This window comes from Lutjanus erythropterus, chromosome 9, assembly GCF_056507025.1.
Source record: "Lutjanus erythropterus isolate fLutEry1 chromosome 9, fLutEry1.hap2, whole genome shotgun sequence".
NCBI classification, from domain to species: Eukaryota; Metazoa; Chordata; class Actinopteri; order Lutjaniformes; family Lutjanidae; genus Lutjanus; species Lutjanus erythropterus.
The window spans coordinates 21330619-21353184 of record NC_139325.1 but is presented as its reverse complement, the minus strand read 5'-3'; the positions used below and the strand labels follow the sequence as shown (position 1 = coordinate 21353184).

The 22566-nt window shown below is 39.2% G+C and overlaps 1 protein-coding gene across 2 annotated transcripts in view; it reads left to right on the top strand.

Moving 5' to 3' along the window:
• The window catches only part of creb5b (cAMP responsive element binding protein 5b), a 71692-nt gene that overhangs the window by 13380 nt on the left and 35746 nt on the right, over positions 1 to 22566 (top strand). For both annotated transcript variants that reach the window (XM_084726522.1, XM_084726521.1), the window contains exons 2-5: positions 3278 to 3355; positions 4699 to 4792; positions 8084 to 8205; positions 10485 to 10642. In XM_084726522.1, the coding sequence (XP_084582648.1) occupies positions 3302 to 3355; positions 4699 to 4792; positions 8084 to 8205; positions 10485 to 10642 (428 nt within the window). In that variant the 5' untranslated portion in view covers positions 3278 to 3301. The remainder of the gene's footprint in view (positions 1 to 3277; positions 3356 to 4698; positions 4793 to 8083; positions 8206 to 10484; positions 10643 to 22566) is intronic.

Genomic DNA, 22566 nt, shown 5'->3' with positions numbered 1-22566 from the left:
CTCAGTAGATGTTTTGGTAGTTAATTAATTTGGGTCATATAGTTCAGGTGGTTAATTGCAAACAACAATTGCTCCCTATCATCTCCTTAAAACAGATCATTGGGCCTAAGTGAGACCTGGTCTGCCCCCGTCCCTAAATCAAACACACCTACATTTTAATCGGGGTCAGTTCAGTTGTAACTCCGTGAAATTATATGAGATTCCAGACCCAGAATATGGGATTTTCCTGTAAGTTGATTTATTTATTATTTTTGAGGTAGTTAAGACATAGTAAGTAATTTGGTTAACAGTTAAAACAGTTGTAAAGTATAGTTTCTCCAACACTGAAAATTAGTGTCCGTGAGTCTTGGCACCCTAAACAATCACATGCTCTTGGTGGTCCTTCAGTTCAGACCTCACAAGGGCCAACTGGGGCCTTTGTGTGTGGAGTTTCAATCGTCATTCCCTGTTTGCATGTCCTGTATCTAAAGACCTCTGTGTTCAGTGTTGAGAATCTTCCTGCCATTGATCAGGGCACTGACTCGTGGCTAAAGATGGTCCTTGAGTGCTGTGCTGCTCCTTGGGGGGGATTAATAAAGGCTAATTTAACACTTGTCATCCTCACTTAACATCTGTTAACACATCTGTCAGAAAGTGCTGTAGTACTGCCATGTGGTCATGGCTCGTCAGTGACTGGACAATGATAGGACCTTAAAATGAGAAGTTCTCTGTGACACAACAGTCAGCTGTCATCAAATGTGATGTTAGAGATAAGTTTGAGGGCTAAATTCCAAAGAATACTTTCACAATACATGTTTCTACTATAATCTGCTGAACATAATACATTTATTTCCACACAAACTTTTTTCCGCATTTAAATAAATAAGCTGAACTTGCATCCGTGTTTAATGTGATGTTAAAACAAACATCTTTGCAAAAGTGGCTTAAATAAAATGCAATATACAATGATTGAAAATGTGATTTAAAACCGGAAATTGCTGATTAAAGAATAAGTAAGATAAGAAACTGACCAAGTTTTCAGTGCCAACTTTTATTACATGACAGCTTTAATACTCTTTTACAGACACAAAGCAGTCCTTATTCAAAAAATATTGTGTTTCTGTACCAGCTAAGCTTATAAAAAGTATAGAAATGATATAATAATTATAAATTTCTATTTTTTCTGCTTTCATTAATAGAATAATGGTTGCCATAGATGCTCTTGACAGGGACAATTTTGTGGGTTGTTGTAAAAGTTTATATAAGTATTTAAATGTGACCGAGGCATCGCTTGTGCATCAGATGCAATGATTGATTAAAATGCACATCAAAGACTTTAAATGGCATGTCATTGCTCTTGGTTTGAACTTGAGGAGTTATTAAAATGCGTCTGTTATTGCTGTTTTCTTTCTGACATCCGGTCATAAATATAGTCCGGCTGTTTTCAATATATTCTTAAGCTGAATGCAGAACGCCTGCACCTTGTTGTTATGCATGATTTGGTTTCTGTAAGCAAAAAGAGGGACAGGGTATTATTTACAGAATTTGTAGGCCCTTAATTTTTATGTGTCTCTGGTTTTATTTTAGATTTTCCCAACAGAGCACAGGTGGCACTCCTTTTCTGGGAAACTTTGTCCTCTCTTTCACTCTAAATTATTAAAGCATTTAAGAAAATAACCGAAGCCATTTCACATTTGACATGATGCATGGTTATGGGTGCAATTACTTACAAAAGCACATAATTGGCAGCAGCTGCAGATAGACAAATATGTTATCTCCTATTTGTAAGATTTAAAACTAACTCACGTTTTTAAAGTTGTTTTTTAGAACAAATAACTGCACCTTGTGTTCATCCTTCATGCAGTGCTGTTCTGCCACCACTTCCTTTTCTCATTCTCATTGTGAGATGTATAACTGATCAGAATCAGGTTTGGCTTTATTGGCCAAGTATGTTCACTTGTACAAAGAACCTCCAGTTTTCTATTGCTCTCAATGTGCCTGCACAAAAATAGAATGGACTTGACATGACTAGCAAAGAACAAGTACAACAATACTGAACAAATAAAGGTAAAGAGTAGACAGGATTGTTATGTATACAAGGATGTGAAAAAATAGGTTAATATATATAAGAAACACCAGTAAAGGTTGATATGTGTGTTGATATGAAACATAAAATCATTACAAATAGTGACTGGGTATACATGAAGTGAATGAATGACAACTAAATAACTGACTGCTGTATGACTGGAACTTAGAAAGAGAATGTCAATGGACAAAAGAGGGTATTTGATTAGATTTAAGTGTCATTCAAAGTTTAATTCACTGTAATGGTAAATTAGTTGAAAGGGGATTTTGCACATTGCCACTGGATAATGAGTAATTGCAGTTCCCGTATGTGCTAAACCAGACTGTGTCACTTTGTGGTGAGAATCAACATTTGAAGACACCATATTGAAAGTGTGGTTTCAGCGTAGTGATGCTATTTGAGGGGAAATTTCAAATGTGGCTAATCATATCATTGTTCCCACACAAATTTAGGCTGAAACCAGTCACAACTGCCCCTATTGTACATTTTACAGAGTGTCATAGCAATACATTATTATTTGTTTTTGTTCATGAATGGCTTTAGAACAGGTTGTATGGTTAAATGTGTAATAAAAGTATAATAATAAAAAAATTCAAGTGAAGTCCAGCAAGGCCAATACCACAAATTTTTTAAAATAATTTAATTTGCCACAATTTGTTTAACAATCTGTTCGGTGTACAACACCCTCTTTCATTTAGACCCTTGAGGCAGCTAAGGAAAAACTCTCCCCAAAAGAATTTTTAACAGGGAAAAATGGAAAAAATCATAGGAAGAGCCTCAGAAGAGGTGTCCCCCTCCCAGGATGGACAGACATGCAATAGATTTTGAATGTACAGAATAGAGCAATATCACATCAACTATAGATTTTAATGACAATTTTTTAATACATTAAAATATAAAATATGTTACATATATGATTGGATTATTTAAATGCTTTCTACTCTACATGACAGTTTTTGCTGACATTATTGATATCAGTGTTCCCAGTCTGTAAGAACTTTACCCTTGATGTCATTTTACTGGATCCTACGTTACTGTAGTGTGAGAAAACTGTGTGTTTAGTCCTGCAATAACCACACAGCTGTTTCAGGTGCACTGGCAAGTTTATGTCAGGCGATACACAATGAGAGTATTTTTCCTCTTGGATGTTGGCGGGGAAACTCAAGTCATTCACTTCCTCCCCTTGCTTTTCTTCTTTTGTGTTTTTTATAGTTTTATGAGAAGGTGGCCAGAGTGATGAACTCAGACCAGGAAAGGCCGTTCGTGTGCAACGCTCCTGGCTGTTCTCAGGTGAGTGTGTCGAGACAAAACAACACAACACAGTGTGTACATCTGCCTGTAATATGAAGAGGTGTATATTGAGGAGGCCTGAGGAGTGGGTTACTGCCTCACACATAAGGGAGAAACAGAATAGCGTTGAACTGAATGAAACACAAACTGTAAATAACGCTGCGGGGGTTAAAACACCTATAGAGAAACATGCTCTTTGAAGACAGCACCCGCACTGATGCACTTTGAGAAATAAAGGTGCTAACTAGAACCATATCTGATTCTTTGGCTCGTCTGCATAGGAGAAGCCTTTTGGTTCCTGATAGAACCTTTGTAAAGGTATCATCTGGATCCCTTTCAGAGGGCTCTATCTAGAACTCAATATAAAATGTTATACCTAGAGTCATCTGTGAAACATTCCACCCAGAACCCCCTATGAGAGGTTCTACAGAGAGCCTTTTTATGGGGTAAGGGTTCCACCCAGAACCCTTCCCTCTCCTCAGGGTGCTAACAAGAACTGAGCCAGAGGCTTTGTACCAAGAGCCTTTTTATATTCCAAGGACTTAATTAACACCACTTAGATGGTTCTACTGAGAACCCCTTTACATTCCAGTGGTTTCATCTAGAACACATTCAGGCGGTTCTACCAAGAACCGTTTTACATTCCAATGGTACCATCTAGACCTCAGTCAGGGGGTTCTACCAAGAACCCTGTTACACTCCAGTTATTTAATCTACAACCCAAACAGGGAGTTCTACCAAGAACTCTTGTACATTCCATTGTGTTCATCTAGAGCCCACCCAGTGTGATCAAAAAATAGCTTTTTAACCTGCAAACTATAACCCTCTTCTGAGGGTTCTTCAAAGAACCATATTGTACTCAACATGTGAGCTAAAAATATGCTACAGATAAGGCAAAAAATGATCAACTATGGCAGAACACAAGTGACATGAATTGATTTAGGGGATCATTTAAAAATACCATTTAAAACATGGGTGAACAGTTGAAAGTTTGAGGATGAGGATACTTTAACAGTGGTTTCAACAATCCTTAACGAACTACTCCTTCCAAAAAAGGTTATTTGCATGAAAAGAATTCTTACTGTAACCCTCAGTCTAACAAAGAACCCCTGAAGAACCCTTCATGATTCTGGGTAGAACCTTAGCCCTTCAGGAAAAACCCCTTTGAAACCCTTTTCTAAGAGTGTATGTTCCACCCTTTCAATAGAGAATCATTATTTATATTATTATTTTAGGTTAAAGCTTCAGCATACAGGTTTATTTGTTTTGGAAACTGTTAAAAGAACACTTATTTATCTTTGTACATGCAAGTCTTAAAATCTTACTTTTGAAAAACTCCACAGCGATTCCCCACGGAGGACCATCTGATGATACATCGACACAAACATGAGATGACCCTGAAGTTCCCCTCCATAAAGAACGACAACATGTTATCAGGTGAGTTACGACTGCATCAATACAGACTCACACACACCCTCAGCAGGGTTCACAGAGAACTTGTAGTTCATTTGCAGGTGTGTGCCTCAGTGACTCATGGCCCAGACACACTTGTCTATCATCAGAAAACTTTATGGTGCATCTATACCAGTTGTTTACAGTAATGTAAATCAAATGACACATTGCAGCTCATCTCTGTTCAATGCATACTACTTATGCACATGTCAGAGACACTGATGTATGACTGAAGAATTCCCCTTGTTGAAGGGATAGTTCAGGTTATTTGAAGTGGGGTTGTATGATGTACTTATGCATAGTCAGTGTATGTCCTGCAGTAGATGGCGATTGGTACACACCCAGTTTGGTGAAACAGCCAGAGCACCAGTGTAGGAAGCTAAGCAATATACTGCTGTGGATCAGCAAAATTGTGTTTTAGTCACTTAAAAAAAGGCCCATCCCAAATTATGCAATATGAATTGAAATGTACTCTATATTTTAAGTATCTTCCCTGCTATACCTTGCCATCAGACAGCCTTTTTCAGTGGGAAACTGCTGTTATGTAAGCCAAGTATCACTTTCTCCAAACCAACCAGACTCCATTGGCAAAATCAGTCTTTTGACCTCACAGGAGTTGCATGTCTACCGCTGCCTCAATCTGTTAGTTTGTTTGTATTATGTGTCTTCTGTGTTTTAAAAGTTTAGTTCAGATACACTGAAACTGCACAATAACACTAACTATCAAATTGAGGCAGACCAGCAACTCTTGTGCTCTCTGAGGTAAAATTATTGTTTTTCAGAAGGAGTCTGATTGCTTTTAAGAGAGCGATGTTTGGTTTAGATGACGGCTTTTGGAAAACGCTGTTAAACAGCAAGATGAAGTAGTGAAAATATTCAAAATATAGCATACACTTAAACTGATAGTGATTTGTAATACTTGTAATATTTGTAATTGAATATTGATAAGTATCTCATATAACACCACTTCAAAAAATCCAAACTATCCCCTTGAGCCAAACTGTGAAGTCATCATGGATGATATTAGTCTTGAGCTTATTGTTGAGGCTGTGGAAGATGGGTTTATAGATGGTGGAGTGTACAAGTCTGAGGAGACATGTTGATCAGCACATTAATCTACCGCTTAAAGAAACACCAAATCACTGTAGGTTGTGTACTGTATAAACAAATGACAACCCAAGGCCAATCCATAAGTATAGATCTCCATTCCTAGAAACTGCCAGGCCACACGAGACAACAGAGTGAGCTGCTTGAGCCACGCCGCCGAGATTGTGTCTTCTTTATTATTTACGCTTAGTGGACAGCGGGATCGGATTTTCTAGGCCGGGTGTTCTTATCGCCTGTTGTGACTGAGTTACAGCTCTGGCCATTTCTCTTATTGAGACCTTGAACTCGGGATAACGTAGCCAGTGCTTATACTGTAAGTTACAGCTCAGCCACACATACTAACACACACAAAATGATCCACCCTTTAACTTTAGTGCCATAACTGTTGACCTAAAGTTCACTTCCTGCTCCATTTGTTCATCTTTTCTTGGTGTTGTCCCCAGCTAAAAATTGACATTACTCAAATTTTTATTAATAGAGCTTGTTACATCCTCTAACAAAATGGAAAAAGTATATTTGTATTTTGGTACACAGGTCATGATGAAAGTTTGAGTCAATCCCCAGTCTAGCCAGAATGGATAAACAGACCACAAAGTATGCTTTTAGCCTTTGAAACAAGCCTGATCCTAAAATCACCTTCAACTGTCTGAAACCTGATCTTCGTGCACCCCCCACAACGTCAAATTGAATACCGCTGCTTGACTGGGCTCAACAAATGAGACCCCTACTCTGTAGGTGGGATCTGTACTTTATCAGCTGAAATGGGTCTGTCAAGCACAGTATCTCTCTTGCACTAACAGAATGGAGGTTATATTTTCTTAAAGTCGTCGCAAGTACGTAACAGCAATGTACATTCTTTACACTGTAGGCGGTGGGTAGATCTCCACTGACTTCAAGAAAATGTTTGTTGGTCTAACTGTGGTCCACATAAATACATAAATAATGAAAATAAACAGCATTTTAACATTATGTTGAATCAACAGTGCTCGAAAGCACAAACCAAACATTAAGATTAGAGAACAAATTAAATGTGATGCAAATTAAAGGGACAGTTCACCCAATCTAATTCCATAATATTTGAGAGAAGACCAGTAATTTCAAAGCTTGGCAACTTGCACCAAAAAAAATCTAAATCTATAAATGACACTATTGGTGAAAAGAAAAACATGTATTTTTGATTCTGGGGTGTACTGTATTATTAAAGGTTAAACAGTAAAAATTATGCAATTTAACAAAAAAACAAAACAAAACTGTCAGACGTTGATATCAATACAAATATCTTTACTTTGTCTAACATATTCTGTTCACTGTATTTCTTGCTAAAATGGTGTGCATGATGTACTATTGTGTGTAAGTTTGTATTATGTAGCCTCTTTGTTTAGTGCTGTCATTGTATGTGCAATGTATAAGTGTAAATCGTCACCTGGTGGGGGATTACTGATGAGTTTTAAGATAACTCTTGTACAATACGGTAACATTTAAAAATAAGAGAAGATAATAAAAGTAATGAAGAAGTCCCAAACATGATGTGGGGGTTTGAAACTAAATTTTTGTTAATTCGTGTACAATAACTTGAGAAAGAAAAGCTTCCACAGGACTCTGGTGTAAAAAACAAAAAAAAACAAAGTATATTTTTCCTCAGTTTTACAGTACCTTCTGACAGGAACATTCAAAATTAATTAAGAAAACTGTGTGGCTTGCTAATTACTTGAGCCTCAACTGAACCACATCTTCACCCATTCTCCTCCATGAGCACAAGTGACCTATTTCTCTTAAAGCAATGGTAGCCTATATAACCATTCTGAATGAAAGCTTACATATTATTGCCTTTTACAAAATAGTGCATACATCAACCTAAATTAAATCAAATGATTACTAGCTGACTTTTAACAAATTACTATCAACTTAGTCAGTGGAATCCTTTATTTACATATATTTACATGAACTATTAAATATATAGAGTGAGCTTCTTTTTTTTGTCCAACTAAAACATATATGAAAATGGCTCCCACACATGATGTGTTACAGAGTGTTGGCTGTGTTCTCTGTTTGTGGTTTGTGCCCTTTACCATGATGGTGTACTGTCTGTTCAGCCTGACTTTTTTTTAACACTATTAACAGGAGCTGAATTCAAAGCTAATACTTGAAAAACTTTTCCTTGATTTCCAGACCAGACGCCCACACCAACACGCTTCTTGAAGAACTGTGAGGAGGTTGGATTGTTCAGTGAACTGGACTGCTCCATTGAGCAGGAGTTTTGCAAGGCCCAAGAAGAGGAGGACAGTAAACAGGTACTGCAGAGTCAAGAACAAAGCCTGAGGCTGAAAATAAACCTTGGTCAACCCAGAGTCACACCTACCCACAGGGGTTAGGTCAGGTAGTCACGAACTGTTATCAGGTACTATCATCAGTCATGTCATTAATAGCAGCCCACACACTGTGAGCTTTGAATAGATTTACTAAACACCTATACCTCCTGTAACCGCACTCTGCTCACTTGTTAAAAAGCCGATAACCTCATGTATATACTCGCCTCCAACATTTCTGCTATATTTTCCTCTAAAGTGAAGTCATTGCACATCCAGCTCTTATAGTGCCCAGACGCCACACTCCCTGATCCCCATCAGTCTTGTTGACAGTGACAGACAGGGCTAGCAGGTGGAGATCTGTCACCCACCACAGGTGAGGAGAGCAGAGATCAGGTTCTCCACCTGTAACTTCAAACAGCTCTGCAGCCATCTCTCCGGGCAGGAGTCCTATTTCTTCCCAGACGTAAAAACGGACCCCTGAGACAACTTCTGCGGCAGCAGTGAAAGACCTGGCCAGACATTCTCGCATGTGAGCAAATTCGCAGAGCTTTGACATTTGACAAAAGACCTGATCATTTATGCATTATAAATTTGCTGCCCTGAGGCCCACGTGGGTTTCACCTGAAACATGGGTACTAGTCAAATCACCACAAGACAGACTGCTTATCTAATGTCTGGAAAGATGTGCAGTGCACGCTGTAGCTAAGCTGTCGTCTGGGTGGTTTGGCTCTGCAGCTCGTCTGCACTCAGGTCAGCCTCGTCTAGCCTCCCCAGCCTGTGTGGTTTATGATGGGAGGCTCTGCTAAGTCAGCAGGAGGCGAGTCAGAGCAAGACTCTCTGGGACTGTATAGCACAATAAGCAGAGATAAGGAGCGAAAGCTAGAAACTTTAGGAAAACAACAATCGGCCAATATAAATATGAAATAGTCACATATTCATTTAATATGAGAAGAAAAGAGAGAGATTTAGTTCATTAATGAACTTCTAGTTCCCTGGCAGTGGTATATATATTTTAGAGTTAGTATTTGTTGTCAGGTAACATATTTATAAAATCTTATGGATTTATTCTCTTTGTTGTATTTGATCATTGCCAGTGGCAATTTTTTCAGATTTGACTAAACAGATATTGGTTCAACTTACTGTTTGTTTTATGCCAGGATATTACAGTTGAACTTTGAAGTATATAGTTCTTTACATTACAGGGTTATTTTTGGATGTGCATGTGGTTGCATATAACAAAGGTAAAACCAACAAACTGTCCTGCTGGGCAAATAACAATAAAGAAACCTGGTCTTCATTACACTCTCAGTGTTTTCCCGAACTCAACTCAGAAGAAGCCTGCAGATGATAGATTACATAGGTCCTTATTACCCATTCAAGCTGGGTGAACAGAGCCCAAGGCCAAACAGTTGTAACTGCTTGGGTCGTGGTGAAAATGCAGCTTGCTTGGAAGAAGGCTGCACTCTTTACAGGGGCCATGCTACAGAAACATTCTGTCTTAAGTGTTAAGTTAAGATAGGAAGAGTATAAGATATGATATTTCCCAATTTGGTATCACAGAAGCAAATCTTAACTAACTTTAGGAATCCTATCTTTCTGAGGTTATGAAAACCTAAATATTCAATCCAACTTTGCTAATCAACTTTTATGTCTGTTACCTTACTTTTTCATGTTACAGAGCTAAACAGCTTTTTTTTTCATTAAAACATACTGCTGCGTAAATCAAAAGATACAAAAAATAGAGCAAAAATGATGATGGGCACTCAACTTCAAGACAGATGAGTTAGAGGCGTTCGTAACATCTGTAGACAAATCCAAAGATGTTCTTTTTGGGAAATTTACAACAATCCTAACCCAAGAGATAAAAGAACAAGAGTGGGCTAAGCTAGTAGAGACAGTCTCCATTGTATCCAGTATCCAAATGTGTCAAAGCAGCAAAAGCCATACAGATTAAACAAGTTAGCAAACACTACCGTACACTAGCGTTAATAAGTTAGCTACTAATACAGGTGGAAATGCAAAAGCTAAGACAGCTTAAGAGTTATCCCAAAGTTTAGGGCCTTTATTTAAGATATTAGGAAATTAACATGCTTGTGTAATATACATTTCCTTACTTAATCTTAATCTGTATTGGCCTGTCAGGTCCTAACCCTAATTACCATGGTTATGAAAGAGTTAAGATTTGCAAGTTAGGAATTTTCTATAATACTGCCCCAGATTACTAACCCATGCATGCTTTTTTCTCTACTTCCTTGCTGCAGAACATCTCACTGCACGGCCAGGCAGGGCAAAGCCAGCACCAGCATTCCCACTCACGGATGGGCAACCATGATACCAGCATAGTGATCCAGCAGGCCCTGCCCTCCCCCCAGTCCAGCTCTGTCATCACTCAGGCTCCATCCACCAACAGACAGATTGGGTGAGTAGGCCAAAAAGATTCTTAGTTTCTTCTTCTTCTTAAAAAGGGAAAGAATATTTTTTTGTTTTTTTTCTTTGCATCTATTGCAGTTATGTGAGTTTCTTCGTTGTCACCAAGTTGTAGAGACAATGTGAAGAACTGCTGACAGACAGAAAATGATCTGAGACGTGATGATATCGGAGCATATCCTCTCACCTCAAGTGTGTCCCCGTTATAGTGACAGCCTTAGGCTGGGACTAGACCCTTTGTGTCCATGTTGATTGTCATCCCTCCGTAGTCTCTGAGGTAATGTCAGTGTTTTGTTACATTTGGAGCAGTGTGTGTGTATGTGTGGGGCCGGCGATTCATGTTTTGCTGTTCATTCAGTATTGTCCCACAGCAGAGCATGCCAAAGAGGGTCCCGGAGGACAAGATGAGGTCATTGTTGAAGCCTCAGCCGTGACTGCTTTTACAACGGTTTAGCGTTTCATGCTCCAAAATAGTTCCTTTCACTGTATGGGAATGTCAGCCACAACATCAGAGCTCTGTTTCTCTGATACCTTTGCACTGCCATGCTACAGGTATATACTAACAACAGATATGGATCATACAGTTGTATATTAACAACAATCTGTGCTGCTTCATTATTTACTGCAGTGTCAAGGAATATGCATACTCAGACTCAACAGTTCTGTCTATCAGCTTCTTGATGGCAACATCTTCCCCTCTCCGTACATTTTATCTTTATATATTAGTAGGGCTGCATCTATTGCCAACTATTGACTTAATCAGCAACTATTTTGATTATCAATTTATCTTTTGAGAAAAATATCCAAATTCTCTGATTTCAGTGTCTCAAATGTAAATATTTTCTGGGGTTTTTTTTAACTCCTCTATGAAAGTAAATTGAATATCTTTGGGTTTAGGACAATACAAGACATTTGAGGATATTATTTTTGCCTTTGAGAAACAGTGATCAGGATATTTCACTATTTTCTGACATTTTAGGAACCAAACAACTAATCAATTAATTGAGAAAATGGTCGACAGATTAATTGACCATTAAAATAACTATTAGTTACACCCCTAGTATACACACTTTCTTTATTAAGAAGACGCTACACTGACCTCATTCCCTCCTTGTCCCTTAACCTCAACCACCTTCAAAGTTGTGCCAGGGCTTTGTTATTGTAAACCAGACTTGTGGCAAACAAGTTAGACATTGAGATGGCTCGGTGTTATGCCTTTGCTGTGTCGAGGTTGTCCTGTGTAGACTTACAGCTTGAGGAGCTAGTGAATATTGGATGGGAGGCCCATCACTAAGCCTGACTGACACCCCGTCAGGCTCTTTGTCGAGGACGGGGTTGGAATTTCATCCCCTTGGAGGAGCAGCAATCACTGCCAGTAACAGAGACTCTGCTGGGCCTGCTTCACCTGAGTTTACCTGTCATTAAAAACTCACCACTTCACTTCTCTCCACAGTCCTTTATGATCACAAACCTCAACTGATTTGTTGAGAGACTGGTGGTTTTACCGCTTGTACACACACACAAAACACATAAGAGCTGGTATGCCATGTGGTGGTGATTTTCAACCACAGAATGGCACGTAAGTCTTATCCAAAAATCAACCATGTTGTATGTTTATTCAGGGTTGATACTAATACCTAGTATTAGTGATCAAGGAGACCGATGGCTGATATTTATATACATGTACAGTAAAAATAAAAATCTTGATGTCAAAATTTAGAACCATCTTCTGCTACTTTATATTGCCACTTCACTAAATTCCGAAGTCAAATATTGTACTTTTTTACTGCAGATTCACATTATTAATACAAAACATAAATAATCAATTATTATCAGTTATGGTGTATTACTATAGATTAAGTTACTCAGCAGTATATAAAAAAGCTTAATTCAGTGGTCTCCAAACTTTTTCATGTCAACAACCCCTACAATATATCCACATTAAACCATAGACCCCCAGTTTAGGATGATTTTGTCTCATGGAATCCCTTTGTGTGTGTGTGTGTGTGTGTGTGTGTGTGTGTGTGTGTGTGTACACAGATAATCCTAATAGCTGATTTGTCAATCAGTGATCAAACTAGGACTGTTGCTTCAACTTCCAAAAAATGTGATACAAATTAAAATTGTTTATTCCTCCTTTTGCTGGGGACTCCATACATCCCACTCTAGGACCCAACTGGTTACCAGGACTATGTAACAGTCAGATAGAGCTATGGGCGGGAAGTTGAGCAGCTCTACAGAGTGGACTACAGACAGAGATAGGTGGCTGTATCAGAGCCAAAGTACCACATTTAACAAATAATTAATTTTATTGGCAATCTGAAAAAATAATTGTAAAAATGCTGAATATCAGAGATTATTTTGGGCATTCCCCAAGCCATGCATGTACTATGTATGTACTAAAACTGTTAAGGCATCACTTGTTTACTAGGACAGTGGAATCCTGACATATGAACTGAGTGAGTAGATTCACATGAGAGAACACTGATCTGGAAATGTTCACATCAGCAGGAAAATGGGTTGAGGAAACCCCTACACTGCTTCCACAGGAAGCCATTAGGGCCAACCAGCACAGGGTCTCTCCACAGGAACTTCCTACTCACACAACAAGCTGGACAAGCTAGCTGTGCTCTGTCCAGACTGAGAGTTAGAGAGCCTACTGAAGGCCAGATCAGTGGTTCCCTATGACGTCTGTTGTCTATTAACCCACCTCAACTGTAATGTCCAACATTTGGATTTCCCATGTTTTTGTGAAGAAAAGACAATCATTTAAAACGTGTTGTTTAGGGTTGCAACTAACAATAATTGATTATTGTTGATTTTCTGGATTAATCGATTAGTTGGTCCATAAACGTCAGAAAATTGGGAAATTGTTGATTACTGTTTCCGAGGTGAGGTCCTGAAATGTCTTGTTTTTTCTATAACCAAAAGATATTCAATTTACTGTCAGAAAGGAGTAAAGAAACCAGAAAATACAAGATTCCTGCTGGTCCTTAAAAAGTCTTAAGAAGTTTAAAGGTCAATCAGTGAATAAATATACAGTAATTAATAAATAAATTATGGTCCTTAAACTGTCAGAAATATACTTAAATACATTAAAAATTAAAATATGTTGACAGGTCTTAAAATCTGATTGACAGGTCTTAAAAATTTATTTGATTATGAAGTTTCTTTCATAAAGTTGAATTAATTTTTGTTTTGTTTTTAAATGTGTTTTGGGAAAACTTTGGGCATTACCACTGCAACCCACTCTGCTCCAACAACATTCTGGGACTCAGATTTTCCTTTATATTCTTTGTACTTTTTGCTGGTATGGATGTGAAATAGGTCTTAAATTGAATTAATAGTGGTCTTAAAAAGGTCTTAAAAAGTCTTTGGCTGAATTTAACTTGTTTAAACCAGGAGAAACCCTGAAATAGTTGATAACTAATCAATTAATTGACTAATCATTGCAGCTCTAGTCTTGTTCATCCTCAGTCTTACTTTTAAATGTGTTTCTGGGAAGAGTGCATAAATTATTAACTGTGCAAATGTTTATGCCTAGTTTTACTCATAATAACCAGAGAGATCATTAAGAAACCGTTATCCTCGTCAAAGAGTGGACTCGTTTGTGTATGTGATCATCACAGGCCTATAAAGCTTTTAATCTTGACATACTTTATGGAGCTCTGTGGTGAATATATCTGTGAATGAGACAAAATCACCAAACAAAATCAGCTTAATCTCGCGTCCATCTGCTTCCTTCGTTCTCGGCTCTGCTGAACGCACAGCGTGAGCATCCAATGAATTAGGATAACAAGTCATTTTCATTGCTCCACAATGTTTACTAAAGAGCTTTGAGGCTTGGAATCAATTAGGATTGGCTTTCCTCAAGTCCATTTACTTTAGGGTTGAGCTGGGCCTGCAGCTGTGAAACCTGAGGACCACGCTCCCTCTCTCTTTTTCTCTCTTTCCTTCTGCTCTGAGTCCCTAAACAAGGTCTTTGGGGAGCTGAACTGACACAAGCCAGTGTTAAAACCAGGCATAAGAAACAGCCAGCAGATCCTAATGTCACGGCTATCATTATCATACAAAGGGAAGCGGCGTCCAACAGATTTGAATGCTTTCTGCTTTTCAATTATAAACATCTGGTGCTGAGTTATGTCAGAGTTAAATGCGTTGGACATTACTAGTCAACCATGTGAGATACAACATTCTGTGGAAACCTTAACCTTTTGACTCGTAAGAGGAGATGTGCGGGTATGGGTGTGGGCACGAGGCATTAAAAATGACATTCTTTTATGCTGGCTCAGGAGAGGAATCCAGTCCAATTGTTTCCATTACAGAGCACAATCCACTTGAATGCAGCTGGGTTAGCTGAGGATTGATTACAGTACAGATGTTGTAAAATATCTGACCATCAATTTATGATGATGTGGTATTGAAATACTTATCTCAGTTTTGGCTGTGTATAAAAACAGGTGATTTTATTAAATGGGGTTGCCTTTTTGATAGTTTAAAGGCACAATATGTAAGTTCTGATATAGGGATTTCTCTTACATTAAAACAATAACCAACAACAAAGCATTCAGCCCTGACAAAATCTAGCAAAATGTTTGTTTAAACAGAAACAGTGGTGCGTTGAACACTGTTGTTTATGTACACGAGCACACTGGACTGCAACGCCTTTTTAATACCGTTATGTTTGGTTGCGTTACATCGCTGCTGATTGGGTAACACCTTGGACACACCCATCAAACAGAAAGCATACCTTGCACGCCTTAGCACAGTGTTTTGATGAAACCCAACAGTTGACTTTGCTTTTTAACAACCAACATAGCTAATGGAAATCTATCTGGCATTACTCAGGCAGAAATCATGTTCATGGATGAGGTAATACGTTTAGTCACTTTTGATAGCTTCTTTGTTCACTCGCTGACTTATCCTACATAGCCTTCTCAGAGGTTATCGCAATTAGCAACTACCCAGCAATGGCTGTTACCTTGAGTAAATTACAGATTTCACTTTGTTTGAACATTGTTAGGAACATTTAGAATAATTCAAATACAGCGTTCAACAAAATGTCTAACATATAACTAGCGTTTTTAGACATTTTTAAGATTTTTTTTTTTTGGGGGCTTTTTGCCTTTATTGATAGCGAAAGCTGAAGGTATGACAGGAAAGGGGGGTGAAGATAGAGGGGATGATACGCAGCAAATGAGCCGTAGGCGGGATTCGAACCGGCAGCCGCTGCAGAGGACTAACAGCCTCAATACATGTTGCGTACGCCCTACCGACTGAGCTATAGGGGCGCCCATTTTTAGACATTTTAATGTGGAAATATTACATATTATAGCTTTAAATGAGTAATTCCTATGACTGTCAACGTAAAGGTGCAATTCTCAAAACCATGTGCAGTTTTGGTTTGTAACCATCTGAAAAGACAATATTTCTCAATACAGTATTTTTCCTGGACCATTTCAAAACTTCAACAAGTTTCTATTATTTTGTTCTTCTACAAGTGTCACACAAATAATTTTGTTTATTCCAAATTAATCCATTATACTTATTTTGCAGTGTGACATTTCTATGCTGTGAGTCTTTATCACTGAATTAAAGGTGTCTTGTTAGTGATGTCCCACCCTGGTCATACTGTGTGCAACTTTGATGTTTGGCTGTCACATTACCGTGCAAAGCTCTGAAGGAAGTCACTTTGTGGTTTTGTTTCCCATGCTGCTTTAAATGTACAATATATTTCACACCTCAGAGCGATGAACCTCTTGTACTCCTTGTGTTTTGCCTTTAAGGGAAGTAGCACAAATAGCTGCTGGTCTGCATGCCTTTTGAACAGCAGGGTTTCATGCAAAGCTTGAGTAGAGGGTGACACATTTGCTGTGAACTTGTTTTCTCAAGAAGATTTGGTGATGTGCTGATTAAATATTAAGGATCACTCTGTGAACGATTTTGTGAGATAGTGATAACTACCAGTCTTGCTGTTTCAAAGAATCTCTTTCACAAACACATTTACTTCTTCTCGCTTAATATATATTATGATCATCATATTTTATCAATCTAGCCAAACAATGTCTTGCAATTTCTAAAAAAGCTAATTGACACGTCTTGAAAACAAATCATATGCAATGTGCGCCTGTCATATACAGTATATTTTGATCCTGATATGATATTTAGTATTTCTGTTGTTTACACGTAGTGTTTCTGCTGTCACGGTACAATAAATTAATGATAATCAGTGTGGGGGAGGTAACTAAAAGTAATTCATTAGTTTGCACGATTTCTGCCATTAAAAAGTAACATGTTACATTAAAGCGTTACCTACTGAGAAAAGTAACTTAGAGTACTTTTGTGTTACCTGAAATAAAAGACATTTGCGATTCCTTGTGCATGTTTGGTTATATTGTCCTGATGATCTGACAGCGAACTGGTCAAAGGCTTATTACACATCTGCATCTATGAAAACAATAAAACATGGGCACGTACAGCCAGTACATCATGTTTCATCATGCAATTAATGAACCAGTTAGCCTCTCAAAACACATGCTTATAAAAGTGCACAGGCCTTTCAAATCACATAAACTCACCAATCAAATGCTGTTGGTGTTTTTACTCCTGTATAACACAGCATAAGTTTTTCAAAACTTGCATCTCTGATGAGACTTACCAGGCTAAAAGGCCTCTCTACAGGTGAACTAGTCTGCATGGTGTTGGAGTATTGACTAGAAGAAACATGGAATTTGATGAGATCTAACATGAAAAACTCTGCTCTGCTTTTTGTGTTTGTCCTTTGTCTCAAATACAAAAGAAGACACCTTCAGTCTCCTCTGATGACAGGTACAGACAACGGTTGTTCTTGCACTGGTGGAAATACAATAAAATTGTAACGTAATGCATTGTTTATTTGTAGACCTAACTAAAAATCTAACGGCTTGAATTGCAAAACTAACGCATTACATTGCTCGTTACAACAAAAAAGTAATCAGAGTGTCCCCAGCACTGATGGTAACATAGTGGTGCTAGGGCTGTCAAGATATCAGATTTTTTCCCCATTTTTTCTTTGCTTTTTTTCATTATTGTGACCAAATGAATTCATAATATCATCGCTATACAAATTATATAGTCTGAAAAAAATGCTATCATTCAAATTCATCTCTAACTTTATTTATTGTGTGATTTTTTTTTCTCTTTTTTGGTAAATATACTCAAAATTTGAGCATAGGAAGGTGGGGAGAGAGCCTGTAACTGTACAAAAAGTGCAATTGCACTTAATAGTGAAAAGGCAGCCAGGTGAACTGATAAACAAAAGATCCACAAGGCCTAACAATATTATCATGTGTGATTATTAACATGTTATCAGTATTTCATTCTTTAAATATCACGGTCAGTACCGGTATATCACAACAGCCCTGAGTGGAGCTGATAGTTTTGATGATTTTGATTCCAGGATGCATTCCATATCACATTTTTATAGATTGCATAACCCTTTTTTCCCATGCATGTGATAAAACAACTGTGCAGATTTCAACACCCATTGTGTCAGCGCCAGAGCAGAGAAAGCCTCCACACCTCTACATAGAATTATGGGCATTCCACGGCCAGAGTTTGACCTCATGAACTCCACAATTTAAACAAAACTTCCTTTATTATTGTTTATGATTAAATTGCATTCAGAAGGTGGTGATAAGGAGGGAGGTCCGCCCTGAGTGCAGAAGCATGGGACCTCTACAAAATGCCTGAGGTGCCCTCATGCTCTAACTTGACAAATGTCTTTCTCCACAGGCAAATATGGGCAATCATCTCAACAATGTAGGGCTAATGCACATATTGTGGTAGAAGGCAAAGAGAAGAGAAGAACAAATAAACAAAGATACAGAATAACAAAGGTGTACAGTGCAATCAATTACTAAAAAGGAAGGAGAGAAAAGGAAAGAGAGAGAATGCAGGATGTACATCTGACCTGAATTAAGATGAGCTCATTGTGTACTGCAGTGGGTTTAATAGTGCGTTTGTAGAGGAACGCCCAGACTCTGTTCCCTCTCATTCCAGCGGGGCTGTGTCATCCCTGCCCCGGGGCCACCACACATGCAGGTTCCTGCACAAGCAACTCACACACAGGGACATGCCTCACAGCTCTGGGGAGCGCTGGGATCACAACGCGGGGAAGTGTGGAAAAGGGGGATCAGAGGTGGACAGAGGAGAGGAAGAAAGGGATCAGAGGTGGATGGAGGAGAGGAAGAGGGGGATAGGAGGTAGATGGAGGAGAGGAAATGAAGGATCAGGAGGGTGGAGGAGAGAGCGAATGAAGCGAGAGGCATCAGATGCGAGGACATGGGTTTTCTACTATGGTGGTGGCTAGTTGGGTGGAGGAGAGGATAAAAGATATGTCTGCACAAGGAAAGGAAAAGATAGATCATGTTTGGATGGAAGTATGGACAAAATGGGATCAGAAGAATGAAGGTGTGGGAAAAAGTGCACTGAGATTATGAAAGCAAAGTGAAGATGGAAAACTGAATGGGAGACAGAAGGATGAGACAGGAATCAGGTGCTTGGATGAGAAGAAGAGAAGCTGGTAAAAAGGATAGTTTGGATTATGTGAATTGAGGTTTTATGTGGTACTTATTGATAGTCAGCGTATTAGCTACAGTTGATGCCAGATGGCCCCAGTTAGGCGAAGCAGAGAGGGTCACCAGCAAGGAAGCTAGGTCATGTATTGTTGTGGAGAGAGTCAGCAATGAAAAGTATATCAGTCAGTTAAAAATGTTCACCTAAAAAAACAAAAAACAATATCAGTTTAAGTGTACCCCATATTTAGAATATTTTCAAAGCTTTACTTTTCCATCAACCAGCCTTCTCTGATGAGTAACCAGCCTTGATAGGCAGATAAGTCATTTTACCTCGCAGAACACAGTAGTTGGTGTGCCTTTGCCTCAACTGGTTAGTTAGTCTGTGTTATTGTATGACTTGATAGTTTGGTGAATCCGAATTATCCTTTTAAAACACCAAAATTACACAAAAGCACAAACAGATCGACTCAGAGGTAGACCAACAACTCCTGTGGTCCGTGAAATTACTGTTTCCACCTATGGAGTTTGGTTTGTTTGGAGAAAGCGATATTTGGCTGATATAATGGTGATTTCCTGTCAGAAAAGGCTGTCTGATGGCAAAGTGAAACAGTGAAAATAATGTAATTATAGCGAACACTTAAAGTGATGTTTTTGTTTGTTTTTTTAGGTGGACCTTTTCTAAAGGACTAATATATAGTGATTGTGCATCCAAAAATGAGTACAGTGGTCCAAATAGCAAGCTGGAACCATAGACGGTATATTAAATAAGTTGAAATCCTATTTAATATAAGATCTATGGTTGAAGGGAGTTGTGTTCCCCCCAACTGCTCCTGCCCAGACTTGAAGAAGCTCAGGCAGGCTGCAAGAGCTGATGTCCTCTGTTTCTCCAAACTGGGGACATGCTAATTGCCATTTACTGTAGGTAATACACTGATTATCAATAAGTACCATGGAACACCACTTCAGATAGTCCAAGCTATCACTTGAAGGAAGGTAGGGACAAACATGTTGATATGTAGTCAAGTTTAGTAGATGACGAGGGAGAAGGATGAATTATCATTAAAAGCGAAAGGGGCAGAGTACGCCAAATGTTACAGCACCAGTCAGGTGCTGCTGACAGATACCAGTTTTGCCTGAAACAAGATGACACAGTTGCAGCAGTTGTTGTTGAAGATTTTTTTCTGATTAACTGGTGTTAGGAATGCATTGACATGCTTTCTACTTTTGTTGAAAATGAAAGACAACCCATCTTTGCTATCCTCAGCCAATGGCATCCGATGAATCAAAACAATATCATATTTGGTGCATAAATACTGCAACGCTCACACTAATTTGCTCCAGAGTATCATCCGCCATCGTTTCTCAACTGTGTCTTGGCATGGCTTAACTTAGCTTGAGACTCCCTAATGTGAGGACACCCCATCCCAGTGAAGCACCCTCCCAGCATCCATCCCTCCACTAGGCCGCTAATAAAAGTCAGCTTGTGTCGTAACCCATTAGGGCTGATTTATTTGATCAGATTCGTATTATTTCCTCAGTCCAAACCCCATGGCACTCTCCTCCCACCAGTGATTAAAGGCAGTAAATCAGGGGCAGGTCCTGTGTAGTGTTTACTCAGAGAGCCAGGCAGCTGCAAGCTGTTTGAGGCCCTTGTTTCTCCCTCTGTTTACCCCCGTTCCCATGGCGACTGCACCACCGTCTCCCGAACGTCTGGAACTTGGCCCTGGGCTGTTTTGGTTACGTTCGAAAGTTTTTAGCTGCTGTGTCTACCCAGAGCTCGCAGAGTGACTTCACCCAGTGAGGAGTGAGCGCAGCGATGTTGGACGAGGAGAGAAAGAGAGGGAAAAGCAAGAGGAGGAGAGGAGAGGAGGGAGGGACAAAATCTAGGGGTGGGCAGGCACAGGGTGGGGGGAGGGCGAAAAGCCAAGAGCATTACATCATTGCTGGAGCAGAGTCAGAAAGGGAAGGATATGAGTCAGTGGACTGACTGCACCTCTCTCTCCCTCTCCTGCTCCTCTTGGACGGCAGCCAGGCCCCTTGTGTTTAAGTCCCCCAGCACTTGAGTTTGAGTTGGGACTGTGGGGATTGGGACAGTAAAGCTTAGTGTGTGTGCAGACTGCAGGATTTGTAGGTAGATTTGTAGGCAAGTAAGTCCAGAGGGGCTTGAGTTGAGGTGTGGGCACCATGAGAGGTCCAGAAGAGAGTTATAGAGGATTAACGGGACAATGGATGGTTGTCAGTGCTGCTCCATCAGAGAGAAAAATAGCAGGATAACCTCGAAAAATAGACTGTGGAAGAAGAGATAAAAAGGAAAAAACAGACTCAGGGAGAGAAGAAGAAGAAGGTCTAGCAGTGATGTCATGGTGGAGTGAAGGTGGGTGGGGGCTGGTGGTGGTAGTGGTGGTAGTTCTTGGGCGGGGATTGTGGAGGAGAGCTGGGCTGAGAGCAAGGCACTCAGTAATGTGAGAGTGCAGGGTCAGGACTGCAGAGTGTCTACCTGCTCTCCCCTGGGGCCCACAGCCCAGGCTATTATCAATCCCCTCAGTGGAGCCACAGCCTGTCATTATTCACTCACACACACACACACACACACACACACACACACACACACACACACACACACACACACACACACACACACACACACATGTTCACACACAGTTTCATTAACATTTACACACTGGCATATGCACTTATTCACACACCAACACTCCGAACATGAATCCACTAATCCACTGTACAGTCTAGTGCTTAATGTTTCTTAGGCAAGCAGATGTAAAAACAGACAGCAAAAGTGAACTAATAAGGCGAAACATGTTTTATAAGACCTCAGAATGCTTTAACCATATGGATGCCAGAAATCCATTTAAGGTACTCAGAGCAGAGTAAAGAAAAAAGTTCTATTGAAAGACTCTATTTAGCCAGGCATATTGGTTAAAAAGTGGTCATTTGTTTCAACCTCACACAATCTTTATTGAGTCAGAAATAGTAAAGAAACAGGAACTGAAAGGACAATAATGGAAATGCCCACCACAAGTTCTCAGAACCCAACACGACATCTTCAAAATGCTTATTTTTCTGATGCAATAGAAGGTCTAAGTCAAGTCAGTCAGCGGACAAGTGGGCGAGATCGGCGTTGATGACATATATTGTCTGAGACAAGACATGTAGTTTATTAAGCAGTTTCACACAAAACTAAAATGACAAACAAACCTAACAAAAACTGAGACTTAATTGAAAAAACTGTTTGTGATTGATTGATTGTAAACTGACAAGCAACATATATGTAATCAGTAGCACAGTTCAAATGGAATCAAAAAATAATTAGCCTCTTGCCATGGACTACTGTTCATATTTT